This window comes from Arvicanthis niloticus, chromosome 5 (assembly GCF_011762505.2).
Source record: "Arvicanthis niloticus isolate mArvNil1 chromosome 5, mArvNil1.pat.X, whole genome shotgun sequence".
Lineage (NCBI taxonomy): Eukaryota > Metazoa > Chordata > Mammalia > Rodentia > Muridae > Arvicanthis > Arvicanthis niloticus.
In genome coordinates, this window is record NC_047662.1 from 34,810,095 (window position 1) to 34,824,852 (window position 14,758).

The 14,758-nt window shown below is 48.3% G+C and overlaps 1 protein-coding gene across 1 annotated transcript in view; it reads left to right on the plus strand.

Moving 5' to 3' along the window:
- Positions 1-14,758, plus strand: part of Szt2 (SZT2 subunit of KICSTOR complex) — a 44,572-nt gene that overhangs the window by 2,035 nt on the left and 27,779 nt on the right. Inside the window, exons 2-15 of the mRNA XM_034503986.2 lie at positions 1,546-1,671; positions 2,886-3,059; positions 3,320-3,490; positions 6,487-6,618; positions 7,368-7,509; positions 7,923-8,029; positions 11,452-11,662; positions 11,870-12,040; positions 12,426-12,660; positions 12,835-12,964; positions 13,615-13,757; positions 13,920-14,072; positions 14,206-14,320; positions 14,509-14,723. Coding sequence (XP_034359877.1) covers positions 1,546-1,671; positions 2,886-3,059; positions 3,320-3,490; positions 6,487-6,618; positions 7,368-7,509; positions 7,923-8,029; positions 11,452-11,662; positions 11,870-12,040; positions 12,426-12,660; positions 12,835-12,964; positions 13,615-13,757; positions 13,920-14,072; positions 14,206-14,320; positions 14,509-14,723 — 2,225 coding nt within the window. The remainder of the gene's footprint in view (positions 1-1,545; positions 1,672-2,885; positions 3,060-3,319; positions 3,491-6,486; positions 6,619-7,367; positions 7,510-7,922; positions 8,030-11,451; positions 11,663-11,869; positions 12,041-12,425; positions 12,661-12,834; positions 12,965-13,614; positions 13,758-13,919; positions 14,073-14,205; positions 14,321-14,508; positions 14,724-14,758) is intronic.

Sequence of the window (14,758 nt, forward strand, 5' to 3'; positions counted from 1 at the left end):
TAGCATACAGTAGAACACACCAGAATCCAGGCCTCTGACTCCAAGAGCCTGCTTTGTCTTGTTTATCAGACTGCTTCAAAAAGTAGGCACATCAGACTCAAGGGAGGTTGGAATTGAAGACTGGAAGCTCCATGTGAATGTGAATGCCATGAAACAACTAATTAAAACATTTCTCAATCAGTAATATGGAAAAGTCCCCAGGGGGCCTAGTTAAAATGTAGATTCTTGGGCTCTCTCAGCTCTTAGTTGGACTCTGATGGTACCCAGGAGTCAAATATGCATTTTAATAAACAGCTCAGGTGATTCTGATGCAGCTGGTTCTTGGAACCCTCTTTAAAAAACATTCTACCTGCTTAAATTATATTAAGCCAGCCTTCTGGATCTGATGAAGTGTGTCTTAAATGTAAGACAACTTAGGAGGTTTTGGAAATGGTCCCATCAAAGAGTCAGATAAAAGGAAGTTTTACGAGAAAGCTAGGCAAACATTCCTGGTTTCAAGATGGATTCCATAAGAACTGACAGGTGAACCAGACATCAGTTGGGCCTTGGAAAAGGCAGTCATTCAAAACAGCTTTGAAAGCAAGAGAAAGGTAAAGAAATGGAAGCCATACATGGTGCAGTTCAATGCTCTACTGCTCCAGTGGGCTTTCAGTACCACAGCTGCCGGTTTCTGCCCCCATCTGGGTCATCCATCTTAGCAAGTTCTGCTGGATCTTCATCCCATCCTCCTAAGACCTTAAACACGATCAGGTTACTTTGTCTCTTGCTGTCGTAAAACCACATGCTTATTCGGTTTGTAGTGATACAATAGGGTGATTATTCAGTTTTTGTGAATGGTAGGCAAGTTGCTCTGCTGGGGGTACAGGCTTGGGAGGGGGTAGAAAAACCTTGGGGGGGGGGGGAGGAATCAAAAAGGCTGCTGACCAAGACACCAAGCCTGTTAAGATTTACCACATTGATAAAATGACAGGCTTCTTCTTGTGTGCACAGAGAGTATGCCCGAGTCACCATTGAAAGGGGTTTGTATAGTAGGAAAGTAAAGATGCTGCTGACGTTGACAGGTATGTGAGTGGAGACTGTGCCCCTCAGGAGCTGGATTTGAGACCACCTAGGAGGCCTCATTCCTTCTGGAATCTTAAATTTACTCAGCGAAGGTTTCTTCAGTGTCTGCTGTGGGCAAGGCTGAGGCAATAACTGGCAAATGCTCACATAGCAAACTGGAGACTTACTAGGTCTCATACAAATCAGTTTGCCAAGCACAAGGGCACAGAAACAAGAGAAAGCACCTTTCCTACCTTAGGGAGCTTGTGGTTTGCAGGAGAAACTCACATAGTGTGTGTGGAAATATGCACTAAGAGGTAAGTTCCCTTCTTCTACAAGAGGGTCTGTGATGGGACCACTTTCTGTAATAGCAAGGGTAGACTTCCCCTCTGCTGCCTTTTCCCTCGCTGTGGGCTCCGTGGCAGCTTCCTTGTATGGGATGTGTGTATACCGGGAACTCAGAACCTCTCTTTTTTTTTTTTTTTTTCTTTTGTCTCTCATCAGGTGGAAGAAGCTGGGCAGGTGTTTCTGTTAATGAAGAAAGATTACCGAATCTCTCGAAATGTTCGCCTGGCTTGGTTCCTTAATCATCTGCATCAAACTGTTCAGGCCACACCCCAAGAGCTTCTGGTATGTCCTAGTGACCTCGTGACCTCTCTTTTAAGGCTCTAAGTCTGGGAGGGGTAATGGGTTTGCCTGCAAAGTGTTTCCTTAAGGAAAGTTTATTCTTTTTATTACTATTATCTTTTATTATTTTAATTATGTGTGTGCATGGAGGAAGGGGGCATATGTGCACATTAATGTGTCAATTCTCCCTGCAGCTGGGGTTATAGGCAGTTGTAAGCTGTCTGATATGGATGCTGGGAATCGAACTCAGGTCCTCAGGAAGAGCAATATGTGCCCTTAACCACTCAGCCATCTCTCTAGCCCTTGTTCATTGTTTTTTAGCTAGTGAGGCAAAGGGTGTGTGGTTGGTTGATTGACAGTGGGGCTAGTGGAGGGTCATTTTGGATGTAAAAGGCAGTTCTAGGCAGTTCTGGGATTGTGTTCATTTTACAGGTGAGGACAATGAGGCTTAAAGAATTTAAGTGCTTTCTCTGCAGTCACAGCTAAATGGCCAAGTCACAGTACATGGCCAAATTGGGATTCAGAGAAGAAAGAGACCTCTGCTCAACTTTCTTTTAACTTTTTCTTACTGTGTCTGCGTGAGTGTATATCACACGTGTGTGAGTGTGTGTTGTGGTCAGAAGAGGGTATGGATGCTCTGGAGCTGGAGTGAAAGGTGGCTGTGAGCCTCCTGACACCGGGGCCTCTTTGAGAGCTCAAGCTTGCTTGCTTTCTCCTTTTCTAATTTTTTAAAAATCTATTTTTATATTACATCTTGACTGCAGTTTCCCTGCCTTCCTCTCCTCCGAGTTCCTCCCTCAAGCCTCCCTTCTCACCCAGAGCCATTCCTCCTCTATTTCCCTTCAGAAAAAAGCAGGCCTCCCAGGGACATCAACCAAACGTGGTCAAACAAGTTACAATAAGACCAGGCACAAACCCTCATATTAAGGCTGGACAAGGCAGCCCAGTAGAAGGAAAAGGGTCCCAAGAGCAGCAACATGAGTCAGAGACAGCCCCTGCCCCCACTTAGAAGACCCACCAGAAGACCAGGCTACACACCTATAGCGTATATACAGAGAGCTTAACTCATACCCATACAGGCTTCCTGATTGTTGGTTCGGTCTCTGTGAGCCCAGGTTAGTCGATTCTGAGGACTTTCTGAGAGCACAAGCTTTCTGAACTACTGGGCCATCATCTCCCCTGCCCACAGCCCTTGCTTTTCTCTTCTATCTTGTCAGCTTCAGTCCGAGCAGGAATTGGAAGTCCTTAGTGTTTTGCCCCCTGGATGGCAGCCAGATGAGCCAGTGGTCCCAAGGCCATTTCTTCTTGTGCCATCCACTCGAGTCACCTTCCTGGCTTGGCAGTATCGTTTTGTTATTGAGCTGGACCTCAGCCCATCTACTGGCATTGTGGTAAGTGGTTTGAGGGAAGTAATCACAACAATGGGATGGGGGTGAGAAGGAGAGAGATCTGGGAGACGTGGGAATGGTCTCAGCCTTGTGGGGAAAAGACACGCCTGTGAGTGGATGGTGAGCATTCAAAGACAGATCCTGTTCCATGTCCGTGGGGCACAGGCAGAGGTCCTGCTGACCCTGGAAACCTGCTTGTTTCTGTTCTCTGCTTATAGCTGCTTTGGACACCCTTGTGAGAGCTCTCTCTTCATTCCCTGCAGGATGATTCTACAGGGGAGATCTTGTTTGATGAAGTTTTCCATGCTCTGTCCCGTTGTCTGGGTGGGCTGCTTCGGCCCTTTCGAGTGCCCGGATCCTCTATTGACTTCCAGCCTGAGATCTACGTAACAATCCAGGCCTATTCCTCCATCATTGGCCTGCAGTCCCACCAGGTAGTGCGTCTTCTCCCCAAGCGTGAACCTGCAGACTGAATTTCTGATAGCCTGTTGACACAAAGCCCTTATCCTGTCTCCACTGTTTGTCCACAGGAAGCAGGTCATTGGTTTTGCTGCTGAGCCATCTAGCTGTCTGTTCCCCCCCCCCTTCCCCAACTCCCCTTTATCCCCTCACAGAGACCCATGTAGCTCTGGCTGACTTTGAGTTTGCTGTGTAGACAAAGAAGTTTGTAGACTTCTGATCCCACTGCCTCCACTTCTTGAAGGATTTCATTGCAGGTGTGAGCCTCCCAGGGTTTCAAGAATGCTCACATTATCAATCTTATCAATTGAGCTCCAGCCAGGCCTCTGCCAGCTTTTTGGGCATGTATCGTATTTATTCCTGCAAGTCTCTCCCCTTGAAAGGGCTTGCTCCTCAGGTCTTAGAAGACCTCTGGGTAGCTGACATTAGTTAAAACACATGCTTCTCTGCTCATCCTGTAAATGCCTTCAGTGTCTGGCCCTGGACTGTCTTCTTTGCTTTCACTTCCTTACCTCTCTCCCTACCCTCACCCTCACCCCGACACAACTCCATTAGTTCTGTAAAGTGCTGTCTGCTATGGTGACTCCTGACTGTAGTCCAGGACAGTCTATTTGGATACTTTTATGACATTTGAGCTGTTTCAATCACCAGAAGCATAATTTCTGTTAAAGACAGAGAAGGGTCATTTTCTGAGGGCCCTGTACACTGTCAGATGTAATGCTGACTGAATAAGTAATTAAAAGCTTTCTCTCCTGGCAGGATAGCCTATCACAAAGTACTCCTTTTGGAAAATGTTCAAGTCTGTTACTGAAATACTTGTTTTTGGCTTAGATAAGCATTGGCCCAGTTTCTCCATATCTGCTCTTAAGCACCCTAAATTCATTGAAACTGTCCCTCATGGCTATGGTGCTAGCCTCAACAGTCTGGCTTTCTTTGAGAGCTAGATACCAGGAACAGAACAGTTGGTACTTGCCAGGTCTTCAGACAGGACTGTCAGCCCTCTGCCCAAGTTTTAGGTGTCTCCCAGCATAGCCACTCACTGGTGGTTGTAGGCGGTTATCTCCAGAAAGAAGACTGGCTTTGCAGAATCCATAGCCAAGTCAGGAAGAACGTAGCAGTTAGGTAATTACTCAATAGTATTCCTCTTGGTAAACACTGACAAGAGCCCAGGCTAAGTCCTTGGGGCACAGATAAATCAGGTACTGTTTCTGTCCTGATGGAGTTTTTATGAGCTTAGGAGGGGAGACAGATATTTAAGGAGATCATTTCAACTGAGCACAGTAAGGGCACAAACGGTCCTGATACAGATACTGTGAGACCACCAGTAGGGAACATCCAATAAAACCCACCAGTGACAGGAATCTTTTAGACAAAGACACATTTAAACTGAATCTTCTGTTGCTGTTGTTGTTGTTATTGTTGTTTTGGTTTTCATTTTTTGAGGCAGGATCTTGCTAAACAGACCTGGCTGGCCTGGCACTCTTATTTTCTGCCTCTGGCTCAGCTTTCCAAATGCTACGATTACATGCTCGTGCCGTCCTACCTGGCTCGCTTATTTCTTCTTTAGTGCTAAGGATTGAACTCAGCCTCATACCCACTGAGCAAGTGCTCTAACCTTGTGTGATATCCCCAGCTCTCTTTGTATACTTTGTGTTTTGAGATAAGAGTCTGGCCATACTGGCTGTGAGGTCACTCTGTACCTTTGACCTTAAGATTTCTTCCGCCTCAGTCTTCCAAAAGGCATTGTTAACGTTTTGTAGAGTTCCTTTGTTGTCTAGTAAGTGGGTTAATCTCCCTTTCTTCATCCAAAAGAACAGGAAAACATCAGGTCCATTCCAAATAGGTGCTCATGTCCTATGTTTTTATAATGTGAGGATTGTTCTATGTCAAAAATATGATTTTTAATGACAGCTTCCTTTTTTGTGGAGTTATATTTTGAATAAGGCCTCAGCCCAAGGTGACCCAGTACTCAATCTGTTAGCCCAGGCTAGCATCAAACTCTTGCTCATCTTGCCTTTGTCTTTCTGCTGGGATTATAGGTGTGCACCCCAGCTTCCAGCTGTCAAAACTTACTGTTTTATTCTGATGCATTTCAGTCTCCCATTGCCCTAAACAATAGGAGTACATACTCATATTTCTGTGGTTACAGTACCTGACATTTCTCCTTCTCTGCTATCTCAGAGACCTGGAGAATGGTCGTTCCTAATCCCTTACCCAGTCAAGAACAGGGAGTGAAGAAGCAGAAGGTCAGGGAAGGCTGAAGGCAAAAGGGATCCTGAGGGCCCCCACGGGGGCTACAGGCCCATATGCAGAAGAGTTCATGGTTGAAGAAGAAGGAAAGGGCCCTCAGAGAATGAGTGAGACATAAAAGGTTCAAAGTGGAAAGATTGCCCTGGGAAAAAGGACAGGAAGGATCTAGAGGAAGAGAGAACAAGTGTACGAGGGTTTGCACCTGGAGCAGCCGCGGGGGTTCCTAGTGGCTGGCTAACTTTCTTCCTAAGGAAGAGTGGGGGTTACCTACTAAGGGTAAAGGAAGGAATACAGCTTCATGGGAAATAGCTGGTATGTGACGCACATTTAGGAAGAAAACATTGATTGGAATAAGAAAGGCTTTGCCAGGCAGGGGAGTAGAAGTTCACAGATAGCATTCCAACATGGAAGGCACCAGGAGATCCTATCACTGCCTTAGAGGAAGGGGCAAGGAAACCCAGGCAGGAGGACTACAGACATAGGGACATCATGATCCTGGATTAAGGTGGCAGGTGACCTGAGGCTCCTGAGCAGGGCTGCAGTGCTCCTGGGTTGAGTGCAGCAGCCGACTCCCCGAGGAGGTGAACCTGGACGTGGGGTTAAACTTTGGGTGCCTATTGGATGAGAAGTCAGGACTCCCTAGCGTAGAGAATGTGCAGAACAGAGGTATAATGTCCAGTGCTCTGTCCACCCCATCTCAGCCTTTCCCATTGCCGCTCAGGTTTTGGTGCAAGGCTGCCTTTTGGACCCTTCCCAGCGGGAGGCGTTCCTGCAGCAGGTATATGAACAGCTCTGCCTATTTGAGGATAAGGTGGCCACCATGTTGCAACAGCAGTACGAGCCCCAGAGCCAGGTAAGTGGGAAAGAGGGCAGAGGCCATTCAGACGACAGCTAAGAGCGGGTGGCAAAGTGAACCCAGGGTGGATTGCTATGCACAGTCAAGACATGCTCCCTACTGGACACGGGCAGCTCAGATCCAAGCCCTACACTCCAGATTCACGCTGGGAGAAAGTATGAAGGCATTTATTTGCCTGTGAGGTTTTTTGGTTTGTCTTTTCTTTTTTACTCCTCCAGTCCTGGATCTGAAAGTGAACATGGGCAGTTTTGATCTCTGTTTAGCATTTTTAAAGCTGTTTGGCTTGCTGGAGTATCCTGCCTCATTACTTGGGAGACCATCAAAGTGGTTGTGCAAATAGTGTGTGGTGACAGCCTTGTGTTTGGCTGGTTATGAAGTACTTCAGAGCACTGATGGAGAAATGTGGAGAGGCTGCCTCGGCATAGCCCGATACTTCCTCTGGTGCTTGGCTCCCTTCCCATCTGTGGCTCAACATCTTAACACATGCTGGGCATGAGGACACAGCAGAACTCAGCTGCAGTGTAGGAAACTTGGGACACTGAGGCTTACACCTGCCCGACCTGGGTGTACTGGGCTCTAAGTTGCAGTTTGAGGGCTGAGTAAAGACTCAGACCATGTGCCTGGTACATGTGCGGCCCTAGGTTCAGTCTCCTGCACCAAACAAGAAAGACAGAAGGAAAGCTGACTTTGCTGTAGATGGGGCAACATTACTCTCTGTCCTATTCTTTTCTGTAATTTTGGGCCAGGCAGAAGACCAGTCCCCAGAATCAGGGGAGTCCTTGGGCCGGAAGGTAGGAGTCTCCATGGTGACAGCTGATCTTGGGCTGGTCAGTATGATTCGTCAGGGCATCTTGGCGCTGCAGTTACTGCCCTCAAATTCTAGTGCAGGTCAGTAGAAGATATATTGGTATAAGTGGGGAAATGGGTTAGGTTAGGATAGAGGGTTGTTGGCAAAGATTGAAGTTTTCCCAGGACTAGTGGGCCCCAGGGAAGAAGTTCTGTTTTCTTGTTGGCAACTTGTAAGTCCTTACTCGTGTGTACGCCCCGCACACTCAGCACCGTCCACCCTCAGAGACCCTGACGGGAAGGACCTCATCTAGGAAATCTGTTGTAGGAACACCTAGTGGAAAGGCAGGAAGAAAGGGGAAGGTGTCTGAGAAGTGTGCAGAGGACAGACACTGAGGAGGGCAGATGCTGAGGAGGGCAGACACTGAGGTCTTCGGGGCACTGTGGGTTGGGCCTCCCTGTGACTTTGGTGGAGCCATTGTCTCCAGGGCTGTCTATCTTATTTCCTGTCTCAGGTATCATCGTGATCACGGACGGGGTGACCAGTGTCCCTGATGTTGCTGTGTGTGAGACACTACTGAACCAGCTCCGCAGTGGCACCGTGGCGTGCTCTTTTGTGCAGGTGAGAACTTTGTAGGAAGGAGGAGTGGGAATGGGGCAGCTTACAAAGTCAGGAATGGCTGGTTACTTTCTTACAGGTGAGAGTGAAGATGGTGACATGGTTTCCTGGGGAGAAGGTGACAGGTCTAGAGCAGGGTAGGTGACAGCTGTGAGAGAGGACTCTCGTTTTGTCCCCTTTTCTTAACACGTCACTGGGGAAAGAATGGAAATGCTGAAATCTGAGTCAGTTCTCATCCCATCTGCCCACTTAGTTACTGCTTTATTTGCAAGGGTCAGAAAACCCAGCTCAGACTAGTTTAACCAAAGTAGGAAGGAAAGGCCTGTTCAGGTAACCATCACTCTAATTCAGATGGATGGTCTGCAGGACAGGGAGCAAGAACTTTGGGACACAAGGGTAAGCATAACTAGGGTACAAAAGCCCAATCCTGTGTAAATAAGTTTAAGTATAATTCACTGGGTGATGAACTTGTGTGGAAGGAGAGCTGGGCTTATGTTTTACTGCTCTGTAAAGACAAGATGACAAATTCAGATTTCTGCATGTGTTAGAATGACCTATGGTTCAATACTGCATAGCAGTGAAATATGTCACCTTTAGAATTAGGCCTGCCAGGTCTGAACCTTGGCACTGCTTTTAGCTCTGTGACATTGGGCATGCCACTTTTTTTCCAGGTGGGATTCATCTCTCAAGGGAGACAGAGTGCCCACCTGCCAGGCAAGATGATGCATTTAAAGTGCATTGGGTGCGCATTCTTGGGTGATAAATGGCCGCTCTTTGTGGTAGCCGACAGTTAGATCTCAGTACTCCGGAAGTAGTAGTATTCGAATGGTAGACATATATGTCAGGCTGCGCATGCTAACTGAGATGAGAGGAATGTCTCAGAAGACCAGCAAGGATGGGGGTCTGGTCTGGAGAGTGCAATGTCAGAAAAGTCAGAAGTTTGGAAGGAAGGGATAGACCTTAGTGAGAAGCAGCCGAAAGAGCAGGGTGAGGAGTGCAAAGTGCCCTTTGGACTTGTTGGTCAGGAAGTCACGGGGAAATGCGCATTACAGCTCTGATGAGGGAGGGAGAGAGCTGTGGACAAGTGTTGACATGAGAGATTTGGCTGACGTGAGGAACAAGAGAGGAGAGTGGCCAGACAGAACTAAAAGTGGAAGAAAGGGTGTTCTTTCTGTTTGGTTTAGTTTACTTTTTAAGGTAGACACTTAAACATGGTTCTTTTAATTTATTTATTTGGAGAATGTTCATCGCACAGTGATAGGTTTCATAGACATTGTCATATAAGTGGATATATCTTTTGTCTTAGCCACATTCAGTCCTATACTCTGCCTTTCTCCAGCTTCTCACTGGTCCCTTGTTCCTCCAGGGTCACTTCTCCTCATTGTTATCAGAGATTCGAAAATGCTTTTATTTATCTGAATAAAATCTAGGATTCACAAAATGAGAGGAATAAAATATTTGTCTTTTTGAGTATGACTTTTATTTTTACTTAACGTGAAATTACCTTCAGGCACATCCGTTCTTCCTACAAGCAACATAATTCTTTATGACTGAATAAATAAAGCTCCATCATGGAGACTGGAGAGATTAACTGCTCAGCAGTTAAGAGGACCCAGGTTCAATTCCCAGCACCCAGCTAGCTCACAACTGTCTGTAACTTCATTTCAAGGGACTCTGATACCCTCACACAGACATATGTTGCATGCAGGTACAATACTGATACACACTTAAACAAAGAAAAACCTCCATTGTGTATCTGGACCACATTGTCTTTATTCATCTTCTGTTGGACACCTAGGGTGATTGTGTAACTTGGCTTTTGTGATATGTCTGTTGTAAACAGATATACAAGTGTCTCTGTGGCATGTTGACTTAGAGTCTCTTGGGTACATATCCAGAAGTTACCCAGCTGGGTCATATGGAAGTTACTCTTTTAGTTTTGCGAAGACCTTCCACACTGATCTTCACAGTGGCTGAACTAATTTATGTTCCTGCCAGCAGTGTGAAAGGCCCCTTCTCCCAGCATCCTTACTGACATTTGAGTTTTTCCTGAACAATAGCCATTCTAACTGGGAGAGATGGAATCTCTATGTAGTTCTAATTGGCTTTTTTGTTTGCTTGTTTGTAGTTTTAAGAGGTCATAGTGGTTAAAAAGGGCTTAAAAATCAGAGGAAAAATATAAAAAGGATCTGATAGTGTAATGTCCCTAACGTGACAGGAAACATTGGCTTTAGAAACAGGTTGGATTGTTCTTTATGAACAAGCGTCAGTTTTTCTTTGAGACTGAAAGTTAGAAATTCAAGTGCAGGTAAGTTCTGCCAAAGGACTCTGTTTCCTCTCAGAAGTAGCAGGTAACAGTGAATACGTCAGTATATGGTGAGGCAGGAGCTGCTCTGAGGACAGGCAGCCTACACAGTTCCCTCACTAAGCCACCAGTGTAGACATTGTCATCCTGATTGAGATTTGAGGTAAGGACAGAGGAAAATAGAAGGTCAGATATTTGACTCTGGTGCTTTGGGGCTTGCTTGATTGTAAGGTCCAGGCCAGGCTGGGAAATGAGTGCGGATAAAGCCCAGAGGCTGAAGACCTGGCAGACCGTGTCAGTGAGGTCGAACCACAGCAGGAAGAGGGTGGGAGGAAGCTAAAGGGGTATTGTACTGTGGGTGGTGGCAATTTGGAGATGTGGCAGATTGCAGAGATGGATTCATTCCAAGTGAAGCCAAGGGCCAGTGTGTAGACAGCTGCAGGTGTGTGGGGTAGGTATGAAGGTAAGGAACTGAATGACCAGGAAACTAGATGAGTCGTCTGGAGCAGGTCTTCAGACATTGTCTGCAGAGGTCAGGCAGTAAGTGTGGAAGCTTTCCAGGCCCTTAATCTCACAGCTGTGTGGCTCTGCTGTAGTGGTAAGACAGCAGCCACAGACAAAATGCAAAACGAATACAGGTGGCTGTCCCACAAACCCCACTGACAGAAAGTTAGGTCTGCACTGATTTGGACTGTAGACTAGGAGTGGTTGGGTCTACAGCCTTGGTGTTGGTATTACCAAATGCTTTTATTCAGTGCAAGCTCTCAGGCCCCACATCAGACATGTGTGTTAACAAAATCCTAAAGGGTTTTATATGTTCCTTAGAGTTTAAGAAGCACTTTGTTAGACCTATAGTGACTAGAAGCCAGTGGACTCCTTAATAAAATCCAGTGAGGAGGCTAAAGAGTGTTTTGACCTGGAGGAAGGAGGGCTGAGGGGGATGTGGCCAGCTGGCATGGGTCTTAGAAAGGCTGAAGGATAGATACAGGGTGGTGGTCTATCCTGGGAGCACTGTGGCCCACGTCCCCTCCATGGTCTGGAAATTGGAAGCAGTAGATCCCTCTCCTGTTCTTTCCTGGCCCTCTGGTAGAACAGGGTCTTCACTGCTCACTCTCTCCAGGTGGGAGGAGTTTACTCTTACGATTGTAGCTTTGGTCATGTGCCTAACGTGGAATTGATGAAGTTCATTGCAATGGCGACATTTGGCTCCTACCTGTCCACTTGTCCTGAGCCTGAGCCAGGCAACCTGGGTCTGACTGTGTACCACCGGGCGTTTCTGCTCTACTCCTTCCTGCGCAGTGGGGAAGCCCTGAACCCTGAGTACTACTGTGGTAAGGCCAGGCCCTGTGGGTGGGGGAAGGGCAGATACCGAGCGAGCGCCCTTGGAGATGGCATTGGCTTTGGGAGGATTGGTGGTCTAACTGGGCCGGCTTCTCTGGTTGTCTCTCTCCTATTGATTTCAGTGTAGCCCCTCCCCTGTCCATTCATCAGCTGACACATCTCCACCTTCTCCTTCCCTATCCTCACGGGTCCTCTAGGCTCCCAACACCGCTTGTTTAACGAGCACCTGGTCTCTGCAAGCAGCAACCCTGCCCTGGCCTTGCGCAGAAAGAAACACACTGAGAAGGAGGTTCCGGCTGACTTGGTTAGCACTGTGTCTGTCCGCCTTCGAGAGGGCTACAGTGTCCGAGAGGTCACCCTAGCCAAAGGTAAGGGTCACTAGACCCCTGCAGTTTCACAGGCTGCTGGTAACTTATGTGTGTACAGACATGCCAGATATATGAGGTGAGGGGACACCCACCTCCCACACATTAAAGAGTGTTCCCATGAAAGTCTCTGCTTGTCATTGAAGACAAATGAGCTTTGAGGTGCTTTCAAGGCTGAGTTCTCTTAGCATATAGCTCCCAGTTCCATCTTCTGCTTGAGTGGACAGCATGGGGTGTGGAGTCCTGGGCTGTGCTTCTGAAATGTGTGGGACCGTGTTTGGAAGTTTGGCCGGGCATGAGTTCCATGATACAGGTGAGGCTCTGAGTAGGACTTGGGCCTGAAGTCCGGCTTCTTCTAAGCCTTCCTTGCCCTCCTGCTCTCTTGAAGGGGGGTCCCAGCTGGAGGTGAAGCTGGTGCTGCTGTGGAAACACAATATGCGTATTGAGTATGTGGCTGTGGCACCCTGGCCCCTGGAGCCTGAGGGCCCTCGAGGGACGAGGGTGGAAGTGACAATGGAAGGCGGCTATGACATTTTACATGACGTGTCCTGTGCACTACGACAACCTATTCGTTCACTGTATCGCACTCACGTTATCCGCCGTTTCTGGAACACACTACAGAGGTAAGTAAGGCCACCATTTAATGAGCAATACCCAACTTGTGTAGGACAGATTTGTGAATCTGGGGGAAGTGATCCAGTATACCACGATTATGTCCAGGGTTCTCTGTACCCCTGAGGTTCCCTTCATCTGTCCCGGCAGTCTGCTATAGCTCAAGCTTGGCCCTTGTTCTACAGCATTAACCAGACGGATCAGATGCTTGCCCACCTGCAGTCCTTCTCCTCGGTGCCAGAGCATTTCACGCTTCCAGACAGCACCAAGAGTGGAGTACCCCTCTTCTACATCCCTCCTGGCTCCAGCACCCCGGTGAGTGGGCCTAGCCTGGAGGCCAAATGCAACACTGTTTCTTCTCAAGTCTGAGGTACCCAAACCAGCTTTAGCCTTGACAGCATCTCTTCTTCCTGCATCCTAAGGCCCTGGGGAAACTGTTAATAAAAAGAGACCACGCGAGCAGACCACACTAAGGTCGACATTTTGCAAATGTCAGGTGATGGTATCCTAGCAGGCTACCGTTGCCCTTGCCTGTCTCTGTGTGGTGTACTTGGGCCTCCTCCTACCCAGTACCTGTTTTTCAACTCCCACTTTCCATGTGAAGTGGATACTTCCTGAGGACTACAACTTCCAAGTTCTGTGTTCTCTTCCCTCAGTCTGCAGCTGATAATGTGGTGCAGAGTGCACATGGCCACGGAAGTACACAGTGGCCTCATCATTAGATCTTGCCAGCTCTCAGCCACTTTTCTGTAAAGTCAGCAATATAAGCTAGGCAGGCTCCATCCTCCTGCTCGGTCAGCTCTAACGAGCTGTACAGTCCGTCCTGGCTCGGTCATCCTAACATATCCTTTCTGCTGAGAACAGTTTGTGCCTTCGTCCCAGACTGGCCTGACCCTGAACTGAATCTGCCGTAGCTGTTTGCTATTTTCCACGGATGTTTTTAGTGGGCTGGCCTCTGTCCCCAGGTGCTTTCCCTTCAGCATAGTGGCTCCGACTCATCCCATGCCCAGTTTGCTGCCTACTGGAAGCCGGTGCTGTCCATGGATGCTAACTCATGGCAGAGATGGCTGCACATGCATCGCCTGGTGTTAATCCTGGAGCATGACACGTGGGTACCCTCAGCCCAGGGCCATGGCTCTGATTGAGAAGCATGCTGGGGAGGGAGCGAGGCTGATGGGGAGAGTACCAACTGTGGCTAAGCCAGCTCCCATGACCTCAGGGTCTAGAAACCATTGGGGCTAATGTCACTCTCCCTCCCACCCTGTCCTAGACCACTCCCTAAGCACTTGCACAGCCCGGGCAGCAATGGGCGCTATAGCACTATCCAGTGCAGGATCTCACACTCTTCACTGACCTCTCTGCTTCGAGACTGGAGCAGCTTCGTGCTGGTTGAGGGCTATTCCTATGTCAAGCTGCTCTCCAGGTGGGCAAAGTGGTCTCCTTACCCATCTCACACCTCATCCCAGTCTCTCTTCCTAACCCCAGACCATATCCCGACTTCTGAAGCCCATTTACTCTCAGCCCAGGACAGCTCACTTGCTTCTGTATCTTCCCAGTGCCCCAGACCAGCCTCCATCCTCCTTCTACATGGTCCGCATCATTTCCAAGACCCCTTGCATGGTTCTTCGCCTAGGGTTTCCAATTGGCACACCAGCCCAGGCCCGGCATAAGGTAAGCCCTGACTGCCTGACTGAGGAGTTCTGGGGTGTAGGTGAACTGTTTCCTTGGCCCTCCTGGCTCAGAGAGGAGAGGCAACCCCAGAGGAACATGAGAGGGAGAGTCCTTTCCATGACTGTGGATCCCTTCTCCCAGACATGGATGAGTTGGGAGTGGGGAAGTCTTACTATATTTTCCCCCAGATTGTGTCGGGCTTGAAGGAAGAGATCCTGCGCCTTCGTTTCCCGCACCGGGTGCAAAGTAAGGAGCCGACGCCCAAAGTGAAACGAAAAGGGTTAGGGGGCGTTGGGGCCAGTTCGCCCTCCAAATCACCCCCCACGCTGGGGCCACAGCAGGCCTTGTCTGACCGGCCCTGCCTTGTGGTTCTTCATAAGCCGCTGGACAAGCTCCTCATCAGGTTGGTAAAAAAGATGGGGAGGAGACCTCAGAGCA